Source organism: Cannabis sativa, chromosome 2 (genome assembly GCF_029168945.1).
Source record: "Cannabis sativa cultivar Pink pepper isolate KNU-18-1 chromosome 2, ASM2916894v1, whole genome shotgun sequence".
In the NCBI taxonomy this organism is placed as follows: domain Eukaryota; kingdom Viridiplantae; phylum Streptophyta; class Magnoliopsida; order Rosales; family Cannabaceae; genus Cannabis; species Cannabis sativa.
Genome location: NC_083602.1, coordinates 17,305,389 through 17,318,703, shown reverse-complemented (window position 1 = coordinate 17,318,703; position 13,315 = coordinate 17,305,389). Strand labels below are relative to the sequence as shown.

Here is a 13,315-nt window from a genome sequence, read left to right as displayed (position 1 = left end):
AACAATCTCAATAGTTCACGGGAATTTCTAACGGCCAAAAAAGTTCACAGGGCACGATTTTGTACATGTCAAAGTTCGAGGGGAAAAATTACTAATTAGCCTAAAAAATATATTAACAAATTTAACAAACATAATTTTTTTTTTTTATAAAGAAATGGGATTTATTTTTAGTTTTATCCAATAAAACTAACAATATTACAAAAATATTTCCAGCTGCCTAAATAAATAAATATACAGTTTAAATAAAAAAAAATTACACAAATACTTCTTACACATACCTTCAACCCAAGATCTATACTTCTTGGGCAACCTTCGGGCAACCACGCAGCAACCCAACGCAACCGAAATGAAAATCTAACCAAAAAGAGAACCACCATTAATTTTGGCGACTTCACCTGAGAAGACGACTTGAATCAATTAAATCATGGACTGTTTTGAATTCATGAAAAAAAAAGTGCAGAAAAACTACTACGAAACTAAAATTCAACTAGAAATCCAGTTTAATTCGCATAAAACTAATGTTTTGACTTCAATTTTCAGATCCATGAAATGCAGATCTCAAAAAGTTGAACTGGAGTTCCCAAACAATCCAACTCAAGTATAATCCAAAAAACATTACATCAATACTATAGTAAAATATTTATCTTGGTATATTTTCGTTGTTTTTCAAATTTCTAATGGTGAATTTGTTCATATTAAATCATGATGAGACATGTAGATAGAGTAACGTACGTGGATATACTGTTCTAATTTTTAATGTTTCATAACAGTTGCATAAATATTTTGCTAACAGTTATTTCTCCACATATTATTATTAAGGTACAAGTAATTATCGATCAGTGACAAAAAAAATACTAACAAATAGTTTCTTACATATACACATTCACATTTTACATTTTTTAGTTGCAATTAAGTTGCATGTTAGTTGGCTCACAAAAGATATAACTGTTGCATTACAATTTCAACAACACCCACGATCCATGCTTCCAAGGATTGAAACATTTGTCTGATGCAACCAGCAACCTTCGTCTAATGCAACCTTCGGCCAACCATCCAGCAACCTTCGTTTAATTGAAACTTTCGTCTGATGCAACTTTCGGACAACCACCCAGCAACCTTCGTCTGATTGTGTAAGTGATAGTGTAAGAGGTATTTTGGTAATTGAAAGCACATAAAAGGTATAAATATTGTCCACATCTTATGAAGGTATTTTTGTAAATAAAAAGTAAATTTTTATTTTTCATGTAATAATTCCTAAAAAAAATTAGTATAATAAAATTGAAAAATAAATAAATTCAAAAGGAAGTCCATTCATAGATTGTAGTGGACAGTCACCAAACCTGTAACACCCTAACTAGCATAGGCGTATTACGTGATTTTTAAACATACTGTGCAGCTCGTTGCTAATCAACGAGATTTATGGAAAACGTGATTAATTAAAATTTTTGCTTTTTAATTAAACTTGTAAAATATTTATACAAAATACTCGGGATCTCGATTACAAAACCATTTACAAAAGTTAACTGTCTATACAAAATGTTTGTCGCCTAGCGACTAGTTACAAAAATAGTCTCGCTGTCCCGATGATCGTACGCTCCAGGCCTAACCGCCCCACATGTACAATCTTCACCGGCTCGCTCACGGTCCATCAGCTCTAGTCTTGCCCTTACCTACACATAAACATAGCACTGTGAGTCGACAGACTCAGTAAGAAAAGCATAATAATACTCATACATAAATTCCCAGTCATGATCAGACGCTCATACCCCTGACCATAACCCTAACTGCCGTGTCCAACACAATACTGAGTCCCCCTAACTGCCGTGTCCAACACGGTACTGAGTTATGAACGTTCATATGGACGGTACTATTGACAAGTAACAGCCTAATCGGTTGAACCGGTCATACTCCGGCTGCTGGTCATACTCCAGCCTGTACCGACGTGTTACAGTATCAGCCTAATCGGTCGAACTGGTCATACTCCAGCTGCTGGTCATACTCACTGTACCGACGTGATACGTCAAATAGTACGGAACCACCAACCGAAGTATCAGCCTAATCGGCCGAACCGGTCATACTCCGCCGTCGGTAATACTCGGCTGTACCGACGTGAGACGTTGTCGGCCTAATCGGTCGAACCGGTCATACTCCGCCCGCCGGTCATACTCCACTCGTACCGACGTGACACAGTCGGATGGTTCGAAGCCAACATACATATCTAATGTAATCTAACAGGCTTCCTACATGCACGCTAAACATGTAATCTACATATGCAAACTGTTATACTAATCTTACCTGGATTCCGAATTCAGGTGTGCCGGTCAACCGGACTGGAACTATCTGCGCGGCGGATTACAGGCTCCAAAGCTTGATGAACACTAGATTGAAGGAGAAAGAGCTTGAAAATTAAGAAATCCCAGCCCTAGAAACACCCTACCAGCCGAGAGAGAGAGAGAGAGAGAGAGGAAAAGAGAGCTTTGAAATTTTCTATTTTTCTCTAAGTTTAAAAATTTGAATAAAAATAAAATGCCACTTAACTCATTTAACTTCAGCTAAAATAATAACCAATTAAACATATATTTTTCAATTATTAAGCCACAAAAAGACAAACTAACAATGGGACAAAATGACTATTTTGCCCCTTCACACTAAAATCTCATAAATAACACTAAAGGGGGGGTATTTTGGGAAATTCTAAATTTCCGACCATTCCCGACATTCCCAATGTCTAATAAACCGTCCCAAACTACTAACATACTAAGTTGTGATTTTACTGAGCCAAACACCGAGTTCCATGTTACCGGGCACCGAAAATGCAAACTTTATGAAAACTACTGAATTACATAAAATGCATCTCAAAATTCAATAATAACAGTATAAATAATTATTTAAATAGCTATAAATAATTTTAATAATTAATCATGATTAACTGCTAATTTTCAAATTAAACTAAGCGGTCTTTACAACTATTCCCCCCTTAAAAGAATTTCGTTCCCGAAATCTAACCTGAATAACTCTGGATATTGAGCTCGCATATCTGACTCTAGCTCCCAGGTGGCTTCCTCCACCTTGCTGTTTCTCCAGAGAACTTTGACCAATGCTATGGTCTTATTCCGAAGAACTTTATCCTTTCTATCCAGGATCTGCACTGGCTGTTCTTCGTAAGTCATATCTGGCTGCAGTTCTAGGCTCTCATAACTGAGTATATGAGAAGGATCTGAAACGTATTTTGTCAACATCGAGACATGGAATACGTTGTGAACTGCTGATAAAGCTGGAGGCAACGCTAACCGGTATGCCACTTGACCTATCTTCTCGAGAATCTCGAAAGGTCCTGTAAATCTAGGACATAACTTGCCTCTTTTCCCGAAACGTTTGATCCCCTTCATTGGAGATACCCGTAAAAACACATGGTCCCCTACTTGGAACTCAAAATCTCTGCGTTTCGGATCTGCATAACTTTTTTGTCTACTCTGTGAGGCAAGCATTCTAGCTTTTATCTTCTCTATTGCCTCATTGGTCCGCTGCACTGACTCTGGACCTAAGTATTTTCTCTCCCCTGTCTCATCCCAGTGGATGGGAGATCTACACTTCCTACTGTATAACAGTTCATAGGGAGCCATCACTATCGTACTCTGATAACTGTTGTTGTAAGAAAATTCTATCAACGGTAGATATTTATTCCAAGAGCCTTCAAAATCCATAACACAGGCTCGTAACATGTCCTCCAATATCTGAATTGTCCTTTCAGACTGTCCATCTGTCTGAGGATGGAATGCTGTACTGAATTTCAGCTTTGTACCCATTGCTCGTTGCAAACTCTGCCAAAATTTGGAGGTGAACTTCGGATCCCTATCCGAAACTATAGACTTCGGTACCCCGTGAAGTCTTACAATCTCTCTGACATACAATTCTGCCAACTGATCCACTGTAAATGTTGTTCTAACAGGCAGAAAATGAGCAGATTTCGTGAATCGATCCACCACTACTCAGATGGAATCAAACAAACCCGTGGTTCTAGGTAACCCGACCACGAAATCCATCGTGATATCTTCCCACTTCCATTCCGGTAAGGGTTAAAGGTTGCAACAACCCTGCTGGTCTCTGATGTTCAGCCTTAATCTGCTGACAAGTGAGGCACCTCGATACGAATTCTACCAAATTCTTCTTCATACCGCTCCACCAGAAGTACGGCTTAAGATCTTGGTACATCTTAGTGGTGCCGAGATGCAGAGAATAAGGGGTAGAATGAGCCTCCTCAAAGATCTCATTCCTGAGTTCCACACTATTCGGAACACAAACCCTAGCTTTATACAGAAGCATCCCGTTGTCTGACACTGAAAAGTCCCTGGCTTGTCCCGCCAAAACCTCATCTCTGATCTTCACTAACTCTGGATCAGTCATCTGAGCGGCTTTAATTCTTTCTAACAGATCAGATTGCAGCGTTAAGTTGTGAAGCTGACCTACCACAAACTCAATGCCGGATCTAACCATATCCTCTGCTAGCTGAGGCGAGATCTGAACCATGCTAGCTACTTGCTCGGGACCCTTCCTGCTCAGGGCATCAGCCACTACATTGGCCTTCCTAGGGTGATAAAGAATATCGCAGTCATAATCATTCACTAGTTCCAACCAACGTCTCTGTCTCATGTTCAAATCTTTTTGAGTAAAAAAATACTTGAGACTTTTATGGTCGGTATAGATTTCACACCTTTCTCCGTAAAGGTAATGCCGCCAAATTTTCAATGCTAAAACCACCGCGGCCAATTCTAGATCATGAGTCGGGTATCGCTGTTCGTAATCCTTTAACTGACGGGAGGCATAAGCGATGACCCGATCGGCTTGCATCAACACACACCCCAGACCCTGTCTGGATGCATCACAATAAACTACAAACTTCTCATTGTCTGAAGGCAAAGCTAGCACTGGAGCGGTAATCAACCTCTGCTTCAGCTCCTGAAAACTAGCTTCGCACTTGTCTGACCAGACAAACCGCTGACTCTTCTTTGTAAGTTCGGTTAGGGGCATTGAAATTTTTGAAAACCCTTCCACGAACCTACGATAGTACCCAGCTAAACCCAAGAAGCTTCTAATCTCTGTCACTGTCTTCGGTCTCGGCCAATCCCTGACGGATTCGATCTTCCCGGGATCCACCTTGATCCCATCTTTGCTCACAATGTGCCCTAAGAAGGACACCTGAGATAGCCAAAATTCGCATTTCTTGAAGTTGGCAAAAAGCTTGTGTTCCCGAAGCCGTTGCAGTACCATCTGAAGATGTAACTCATGCTCCTCATCTGAGTGAGAGTACACAAGGATGTCGTCGATAAACACAATCACACAGATATCGAGGAAATCCTTGAATACTCTATTCATCAAATCCATGAATGCTGCAGGAGCATTGGTTAGTCCGAACGACATAACCAGGAATTCATAATGTCCATACCTAGTGCGGAAAGCCGTCTTCGGAATGTCCTCCTCTCGGATTTTCAACTGATGATAACCCGAACGGAGATCAATCTTAGAAAAGACCGTCTTCCCCTGAAACTGATCGAACAAATCATCGATCCTAGGTAATGGATATTTGTTCTTCACTGTCAGCTTGTTCAATTCTCTGTAATCGATGCACATCCTCATAGTTCCATCTTTCTTCTTGACGAATAAAACCGGGGCTCCCCAGGGTGACACACTAGGCCGAATAAACCCTATGTCAAGCAACCCCTGGAGGCTGGAGCTGAATCTTTAATTCCTTAAGTTAAGCTGGAGCCATTCTATATGGAGCCTTGGAAACCGGTTCCACTCCTGGTGCCAAATCTATTACGAAGTCTATCTCCCGCTGAGGTGGTAACCCTAGAAGTTCTTCGGGAAAAACATTTAAAAATTCCCGAACCACCTTGATGTCCTCTGGCCGAATGGTATCTGGCCGAGTGGTGTCCACCACCACGGCCAGAAACCCTAAGCATCCACCATGCAATAATTCTCTAGCTGACATGGCCGAAATCACCGGGATCCGAGATCCCCGAACTGAACCAACAAATACAAAAGGTTCTTCACTTTCCGGTCGGAAGATCACCATCTTCCTTTTGCAATCAATACTAGCCGAATATTTAGATAGGAAATCCATTCTTAAAATAATATCGATCTCTACTAAGCTCATCTCTATCAAGTCAGCACTTAATTCTCTACCATCTATTCTGATCGGCATAGCCCTAATCCACCTTTTGGAGATAACTAACACTCCGCCAGGTAATAGGATTCCAAACCCTGATTCATATCTATCATGCGGTCTATCCAATTTACTAAAGACTCTGGCTGCCACATAAGAATGTGTAGCTCCAGAATCAAACAGCACTGAGTAATACGAGTTATTAACAGAAAGCTGACCTGTTACAACTAAGGGGCTGGCATCTGCATCAGCCTGAGTGATGGCGAACACCCTAGCTGGAGTGGGTATCGCCGGAGCCCTCGGTGCCTCTAAGCAGAGCTAGGGACAATCCCTCTTGAAGTGTCCGGGCATGCCACAGTGAAAGTATCCCTGACCTTTGCATTCACCCCGATGGTGCCTTTTGTAGCTGGGGCACTCGGGATAGGAGAATCGGGTCTCTGCACCACTAGAACGACTACCTCTATTCTGGTTCCCCCGGAACCTCTTGTTCTGACTCGAGCCACCGGATGTAGTGGATGTTCTCCTCTTCTGGTCCATGGCCGAACCACTACTCCCCCTGCTAAAGCCTGATGCAGGAGGGGTAGGAGCCCCGCCACTCGCCGGAGTACTAGCTGACTCCGACATACACCCAACTGCGCCCTCAGCTCGCAGTGCCTTCTCCACCATCTCAGCATAGGTGGTCTTGTCGTCAGTGGTGATCATCAAGTCATGTTTGATCTTCGCATTTAACCCGTCTAGGTACTTCTCTTTCTTGCTGAAATCGGTTGGCACTATTCCCGAGGCTAACCTCGCCAACCGGTCGAACTGAGTAGTATACTCGGTCACGCTCATATTCTCTCGCTGGGTCAAGTGAGCGAACTCTTTCCTCTTGGCGCTTCTGACCGCCTCGTTATAATACTTGGCGTTGAAGAGTTCCTGGAACCTTTCCCAGGTTATAGTAGTGACATCATGGATCTGAGACACCATGTCCCACCAGACAAGAGCGTCTTCCTGGAACTGGAAGGTGGCACACACCACTCTGTCGTTCCCAGTGACACCCATAAAGTTCAGAATTTTGGTGATCACCGTTAGCCACTGCTCGGCCTTCATCACAACTAGACCTCCCAGAAAGACCGGAGGTGCTTGCTTCCGGAACCGTTCTGTAAAGACCGCTTAGTTTAATTTGGAAATTAGCAGTTAATCATGTTTAATTATGAAAAATTATTTATAGCTATTTAAATAATTATTTATACTGTTATTTTTAAATTCTGAGATGCATTTTATGTCATTTAGTAGTTTTCATAATTTTGCATTTCCGGTGTCCGGTAACATGAAACTCGGTGTTTGGCTCAGTAAAATCACAACTTAGTATGTTAGTAGTTTGAGACTTTTTTTTCTAGACATTGGGAATGTCAGGAATGGCCGGGAATTTAGAATTTCCCAAAAATACCCCTTTAGTGGTATTTATGTGATTTTGGTGTGAAGGGGCAAAATGGTCATTTTTCCCCATTGTTAGTTTGTCTTTTGTGACTTAATAAAGTGGAAAATATATGTTATTTAATTATTCTTTTTGGCTGAAGTAAAAGAGGCTATGTGGCATTTCAATTTCATTTTCTTACAAACTTAGAAAATTACAAAATTTCTCAAAAAGCTCTCTCTCTTTTCCTCTCTCTTTTTCGGCCACTTGAGGCAGCAAGAAAAGTGGATTTTCCTCTTCAATTTCAAGTGATTTTCAGCAAGTTAAAGTGTTTCTAGTTGAGGTATTTCTTGTCTAGTTTTCTTCCTTTGTTTTTTTGAAATTTTGATGAAAAAGATGAGTAATGCATGGATGATTTTGATGATGTTGCTGCTGCTAGTTGTTGTTGTTGTTTCTATGTTTAAAATGTTGAATTAAATATGTTTAGTTAGGTTGAAATGCATGCTAGTTGTTCATGTTTTAGTTGGTTAGTTTTCTTGTTAAAAAGCTATGGTTTTCAAGTGAAAATTGAGGTTTTGGTGGCTGTAGTGTTTGCATGAATTAGGGTTAGTTTTCTGCAGTGTTTTTATGCTTGTTTATGTAGTTCTAAGCTAGTTTTGAGGCTTGTAAGTGAGCTTTAGCCAAGTTTGAGTTTGAAACTCAAAGCTTGGAGCTCCCATGGTGATTTTCGTTTCTGTGCTTTTTAGGCTGTGTTGATGCTTTAGAATTGTTATTTGGGTCATTTAGAACAGGTCTGGATGTTTTGGCATTGTTTGGATTGGTTTTGAGCTTTGTGTGAATTTTTGAAAAATTCCTGCGAGGAACCGGAATTTCGGTTGTGCATCCGGAATTCCGGATGGGGCTCTGAAAATTCCCAGAACCGGAATTCCGGTTGGGCAACCGGTCTACCGGTTGGGTGATTTTCAGAAACCCTAGTTCTCCTCGTTTTTATGTTATTTGGGGTATTGTCATGCTTTTTATCGATAAGGAAACTTTTAGTTCCTAGTTTAAGTCCCCGGGAAGTGATTTAGCGTATCACTTATAGTGTTGTGATTTTTATGGTTTAGGAGCCTGTAATCCACCGCGCAGATAGTTCCAGTTAGGTTGACCGGCACACATGAATTCGGAATCCAGGTAAGATTAGTATAACAATATGCATATGTAGATTACATGTTTAGCGTGCATGTAGGAAGTCTGTTAGATTACATTAGATATGTATGTTGGCTTCGAACCACCCAACCGTATCACGTCGGTACAGGCTGGAGTATGACTAGCAACCGGAGTATGACCGGTTCGACCGATTAGGCTGATACTTAGGTTGGTGGTTCCGTACTATTTGACGTATCACGTCGGTACAGGCTGGAGTATGACCAGCAGCCGGAGTATGACCGGTTCGATCGATTAGGTTGATACTGTAACACGTCGGTACAGGCTGGAGTATGACCAGCAGCCGGAGTATGACCGGTTCGACCGATTAGGCTGTTACTCGTCAATAGTACCGTCCCTATGAACGTTAAGAACTCAGTACTATGTTGGACACGGCAGTTAGGGGAACTCTGTATCGTGTTGGACACGGCAGTTAGGGTTATGATCAGGGGTATGGGCGTCTAATCATGACCGGGGTTTTATGTATGAATATTATTATGCTTTTCTTACTGAGTCTGTTGACTCACAGTGCTATGTTTATGTGTAGGTAAGGGCAAGGCTAGAGCTGATGGACCGTGAGCGAGCCGGTGAAGATTGTACATGTCGGGGCAGTTAGGCCTGGAGCGTACGATCATCGGGACAGCGAGGCTATTTTGTAATTAGTCGCTAGGCGACAAGTATTTTGTATAATCAGTAAACTTTTGTAAATGATTTTGTAATCGGGATCCCGAGTCTTTTGTATAAATATTTTACAAGTTTAATTAAAAAACAAAAATTTTAATTAATCACGTTTTCCATAAACCTCGTTGATTAGCAACGAGCTGCACAGTATGTTTGATTCAACCCTACCGAATTGCCCTGGCTCCTGGTAGTCCGCCTGGCGTCCATCTAGTCGAAACCGCATGCGAAACTAAGAGTTGGCATATCAGGTCGTGTTCAAGGAGAGCTTACTAATGCCGCTTAATTTGGAAATTAAAAACGAAACATTCGCCTATTCTACTATCAGGCTACTAACATGCTTCCTATCAGGCTTTTCTTATTCATAAATAAATAAATAAACTACTAAAGCAATAAAAGCTTACTGAACCGTGAAACGAGTTAACTGCTGATGATGATTGTACATGTCGTGACGATCTTCGGAAGACAACCTTGCGGCTCTGATACCAAATTGTAACACCCTATCTAGCATAGGCGTATTACGTGATTTTTAAACATACTGTGCAGCTCGTTGCTAATCAACGAGGTTTATGGAAAACGTGATTAATTAAAAATTTTACTTTTTAATTAAACTTATAAAGTATTTATACAAAATACTCGAGATCCCGATTACAAAACCATTTACAAAAGTTTACTGTCTATACAAAATGTTTGTCGCCTAGCGACTACTAGTTACAAAATAAATTTCGTCGTCCCGATGATCGTACGCTCCAGCTTAACCGCCCCGACATGTACAATCTTCACCGCTTGCCAAGCCACCCGTCCATCAACTCTAAACCTCGCCCTTACCTACACATAAACATAAGACCGTGAGTCGACGTACCCGCAAGTAAAAAGCATAATAATACTCATACATAAATTCCCTTGGCCATGATCCGGGACGCCCATACCCCCGACCATAACCCTAACCGTCGTGTCCAACACGATACCGAGCCCCTCTAACCGCCGTGTCCAACACGCATCGAGTTCCGAACGTTCCTGTGACTCGTACTATCGACAAGTAATAACCTAATCTGGCCGAACCCATACTCCGCCATTGGTCATACTCCAGCCTGTACCGACGTGTTACACTATCAGCCTAATCGATCGAACTGGCCATACTCCAGCTGCTAGTCATACTCCAGCCTGTACCGACGTGATACGTCAAATAGCACGGAACCACCAACCTAAGTATCAACCTAATCGGTCGAACCGGTCATACTCTGGCTACAGGTCATACTCCACCGTACCGACGTGATACGTTGTCACTTAATCTGGGCCGAACCGGTCATACTCCAAATTTCGTCGGTCATACTCCAACCTGTACCGACGTGACACAGTCGGATGGTTCGAAGCAAACATACATATCTAATGTAATCTAACAGGCTTCTACATGCACGCTAAACATGTAATCTACATTTGCATACTGTTATACTAATCTTACTTGGATTCCGATCTGTGTGTGCTACCAACCTGGATCGGAACTATTCATGCGGCGTACATGCTCCAAAGCTCGATGAACACTCAGATCGAAGGAGAAAGAGTTTGAAAATTAAGAAATCCCACTCTAAAACACCCTACCTACCGAGAGAGAGAGAGAGAGAGAGAGAGAGAGAGAGAGAGAGAGAGAGAGAGAGGAAAAGAGAGCTTTGAAATTTTCTATTTTTCTCTAAGTTTGAAAATTTGAATAATTGAAATAAAATGCCACTTAACTCATTTAACTTCAGCCAAAATAATAACCAATTAAACATATATTTTTCAATTATTAAGCCACAAAAAGACAAACTAATAATGGGGCTTGCCCTTTCACACTAAAATCTCATAAATAACACTAAAGGGGAGATATTTTGGGAAATTCTAAATTCCCGGCCATTCCCGACATTCCCAATGTCTAATAAACCGTCCCAAACTACTAACATACTAAGTTGTGATTTTACTGAGCCAAACACCGAGTTCCATGTTACCGGGCACCGGAAATGCAAACTTTATGAAAACTACTGAATGACATAAAATGCATCTCAGAATTCAATAATAACAGTATAAATAATTATTTAAATAGCTATAAATAATTTTCATAATTAATCATAATTAACTGCTAATTTCCAAATTAAACTAAGCGGTCTTTACAAAACCAAATAGTCTTTGGACTGTGCAATGTGGCCTGCGCCCAACCCCAACCCTAACAAGCAAAGAGAGTTGCTATCTCTCTACTCAATAGACTTCCATAAATAGAACTTGTAGGTGGAGGTGCACAAAATATGTGCCAAACCAACTAACTTCGCCAACCCAACTAATTTTTTGTAGTAAAAGGTTACATTAAGAGTAGGTCATCATAATGCACAATATAATATGGCAATCAAAGAAGTCTCTCTCTTTCTCTCTCTCTTTCTCTCTCTCTCTCCCTCTCCCTCTCTCTCTCTCTCGCTGAGAAAAGAAACATGGTAGGTGTAGTCCTTTTTTTTTTTGAAGGGTTTAATATTTACAGTGAACGATAGAGTGGGTAGGGACGATTCTCGATGGCAATTTCTCGGAGCTTGAAGGACGTTGGCCTTATTTCTACAGAATCATCTTCTCAAAGGCAGCTATATTCTTAACGGGGGCTGGGGAATCGGCTCCGTTTTGTGAGGGTGAGCGGCAGGCCAGAGCACCATTCATTCGACTATGGTCCTGGATTGGGGAGTCTGCTCTGTACGCGAGGGTGGATTTGGGTAAGTGTATTATTAATTCTAGACTAATTGAAGATTTTTTATTGCTATAGTCTAGTTTGTTCTAGGTTCTGGGTAATTTGGTTTCACATTATGGGTTTTTGGTTCAATCCACTTGCTTTAGGTGGTTTATGGTTGTGTTGGAGGAGCTCCGTGGTGGTTCGTTTGTGGTTGTGTTTGTTCCACTGAGTGGTGTTGGGTTGGTTACGGTATGGGGTTGGGTTGGTTACGGTGTGGTGTTTGGTTTAGTTGTGGCTTAGTTCGGTTCTGGTGTTGGGAGTCGATTGGAACCGGGGTGTGATTACATTTTTTTTGGGTGTTCGGGTGCGTCGGGTATCGGGTTGGGTGTAGTCAGGTTGGGCACGGTCGGGTTCAGGTCCTATTGGGCTGAGCCTGAATGTTTAATTTATAGGCTGAAATGAATTATAAAAACAAAAATGGTGAGACATAATATTATTCCGTTTTGGTTTGTCAACGTAAACCGTAAACTCAATGGAGCCAGAGAGATTTCTTCACCATCTATCCCTCGATCTTGGCCTATCAAAATAGAAGTTAAAACATTCAGAATCAAATTACTCATCTTTGAAAAATCAAAATCTCATTTTCTGAAAACTGTAAAAAATACAATAGAAGCCTACCTGTCCAAGTCTCTGCTACCCAGAAATCCTCTTTCCTTGTTTTTATCTCTAAGTTTTCTGACTAGTTTGGAATTGGATGACGATGTTAGGGACGCCGGACTGAGCCCACCGCTTGGATGCGACCCTACCAGAGAAGAGAAGCAGTTGTCGTCCGTTCGTCGACGCCTTTGGAGAAGAAGAAGCTTGAGGGTGACTCTTCGTGTACTGACTACTGTGTCTATTTGTAAGGCAAGCTAAAGAATTCGAATATGTATTTTTTTAAATAATAAAGTCTAAAAACTGAAAGTAAATATTATTAAGTTTTTAATAAAATAAAAAAATTAATTTTTTAATACTGCTCGAGTTACGGATTACAACCCGAATAAAAAAAAACAATTCAGTATACCCGAATTCGAAGCCCGAGTGAGGTATTTTTGGGTTGAACCTGACCCGACCACATGGGTTTTCAGTTTTTTGGTCGGCAGATCGGGGCGGGTGGTCAGGTTTTTCGGGTTTACGGGTCTAAATGTTCAGCCCTAAGTGTTTGTGTAGT

General features: G+C 41.2%; 1 protein-coding gene across 4 annotated transcripts in view; it reads right to left on the bottom strand.

The window, feature by feature from the left end:
- Positions 1-699: 699 nt before the first annotated feature.
- Positions 700-13,315, bottom strand: part of LOC115719417 (transcription factor GTE6-like) — a 34,495-nt gene continuing 21,879 nt past the window's right edge. For 2 of the 4 annotated variants that reach the window (XM_061110210.1, XM_061110211.1), the window contains exon 10: positions 700-1,670. In XM_061110210.1, coding sequence (XP_060966193.1) covers positions 1,548-1,670 — 123 coding nt within the window. In that variant the 3' untranslated portion in view covers positions 700-1,547. The remainder of the gene's footprint in view (positions 1,671-13,315) is intronic. The other 2 variants (XM_061110207.1, XM_061110206.1) reach the window with 2 other exon arrangements.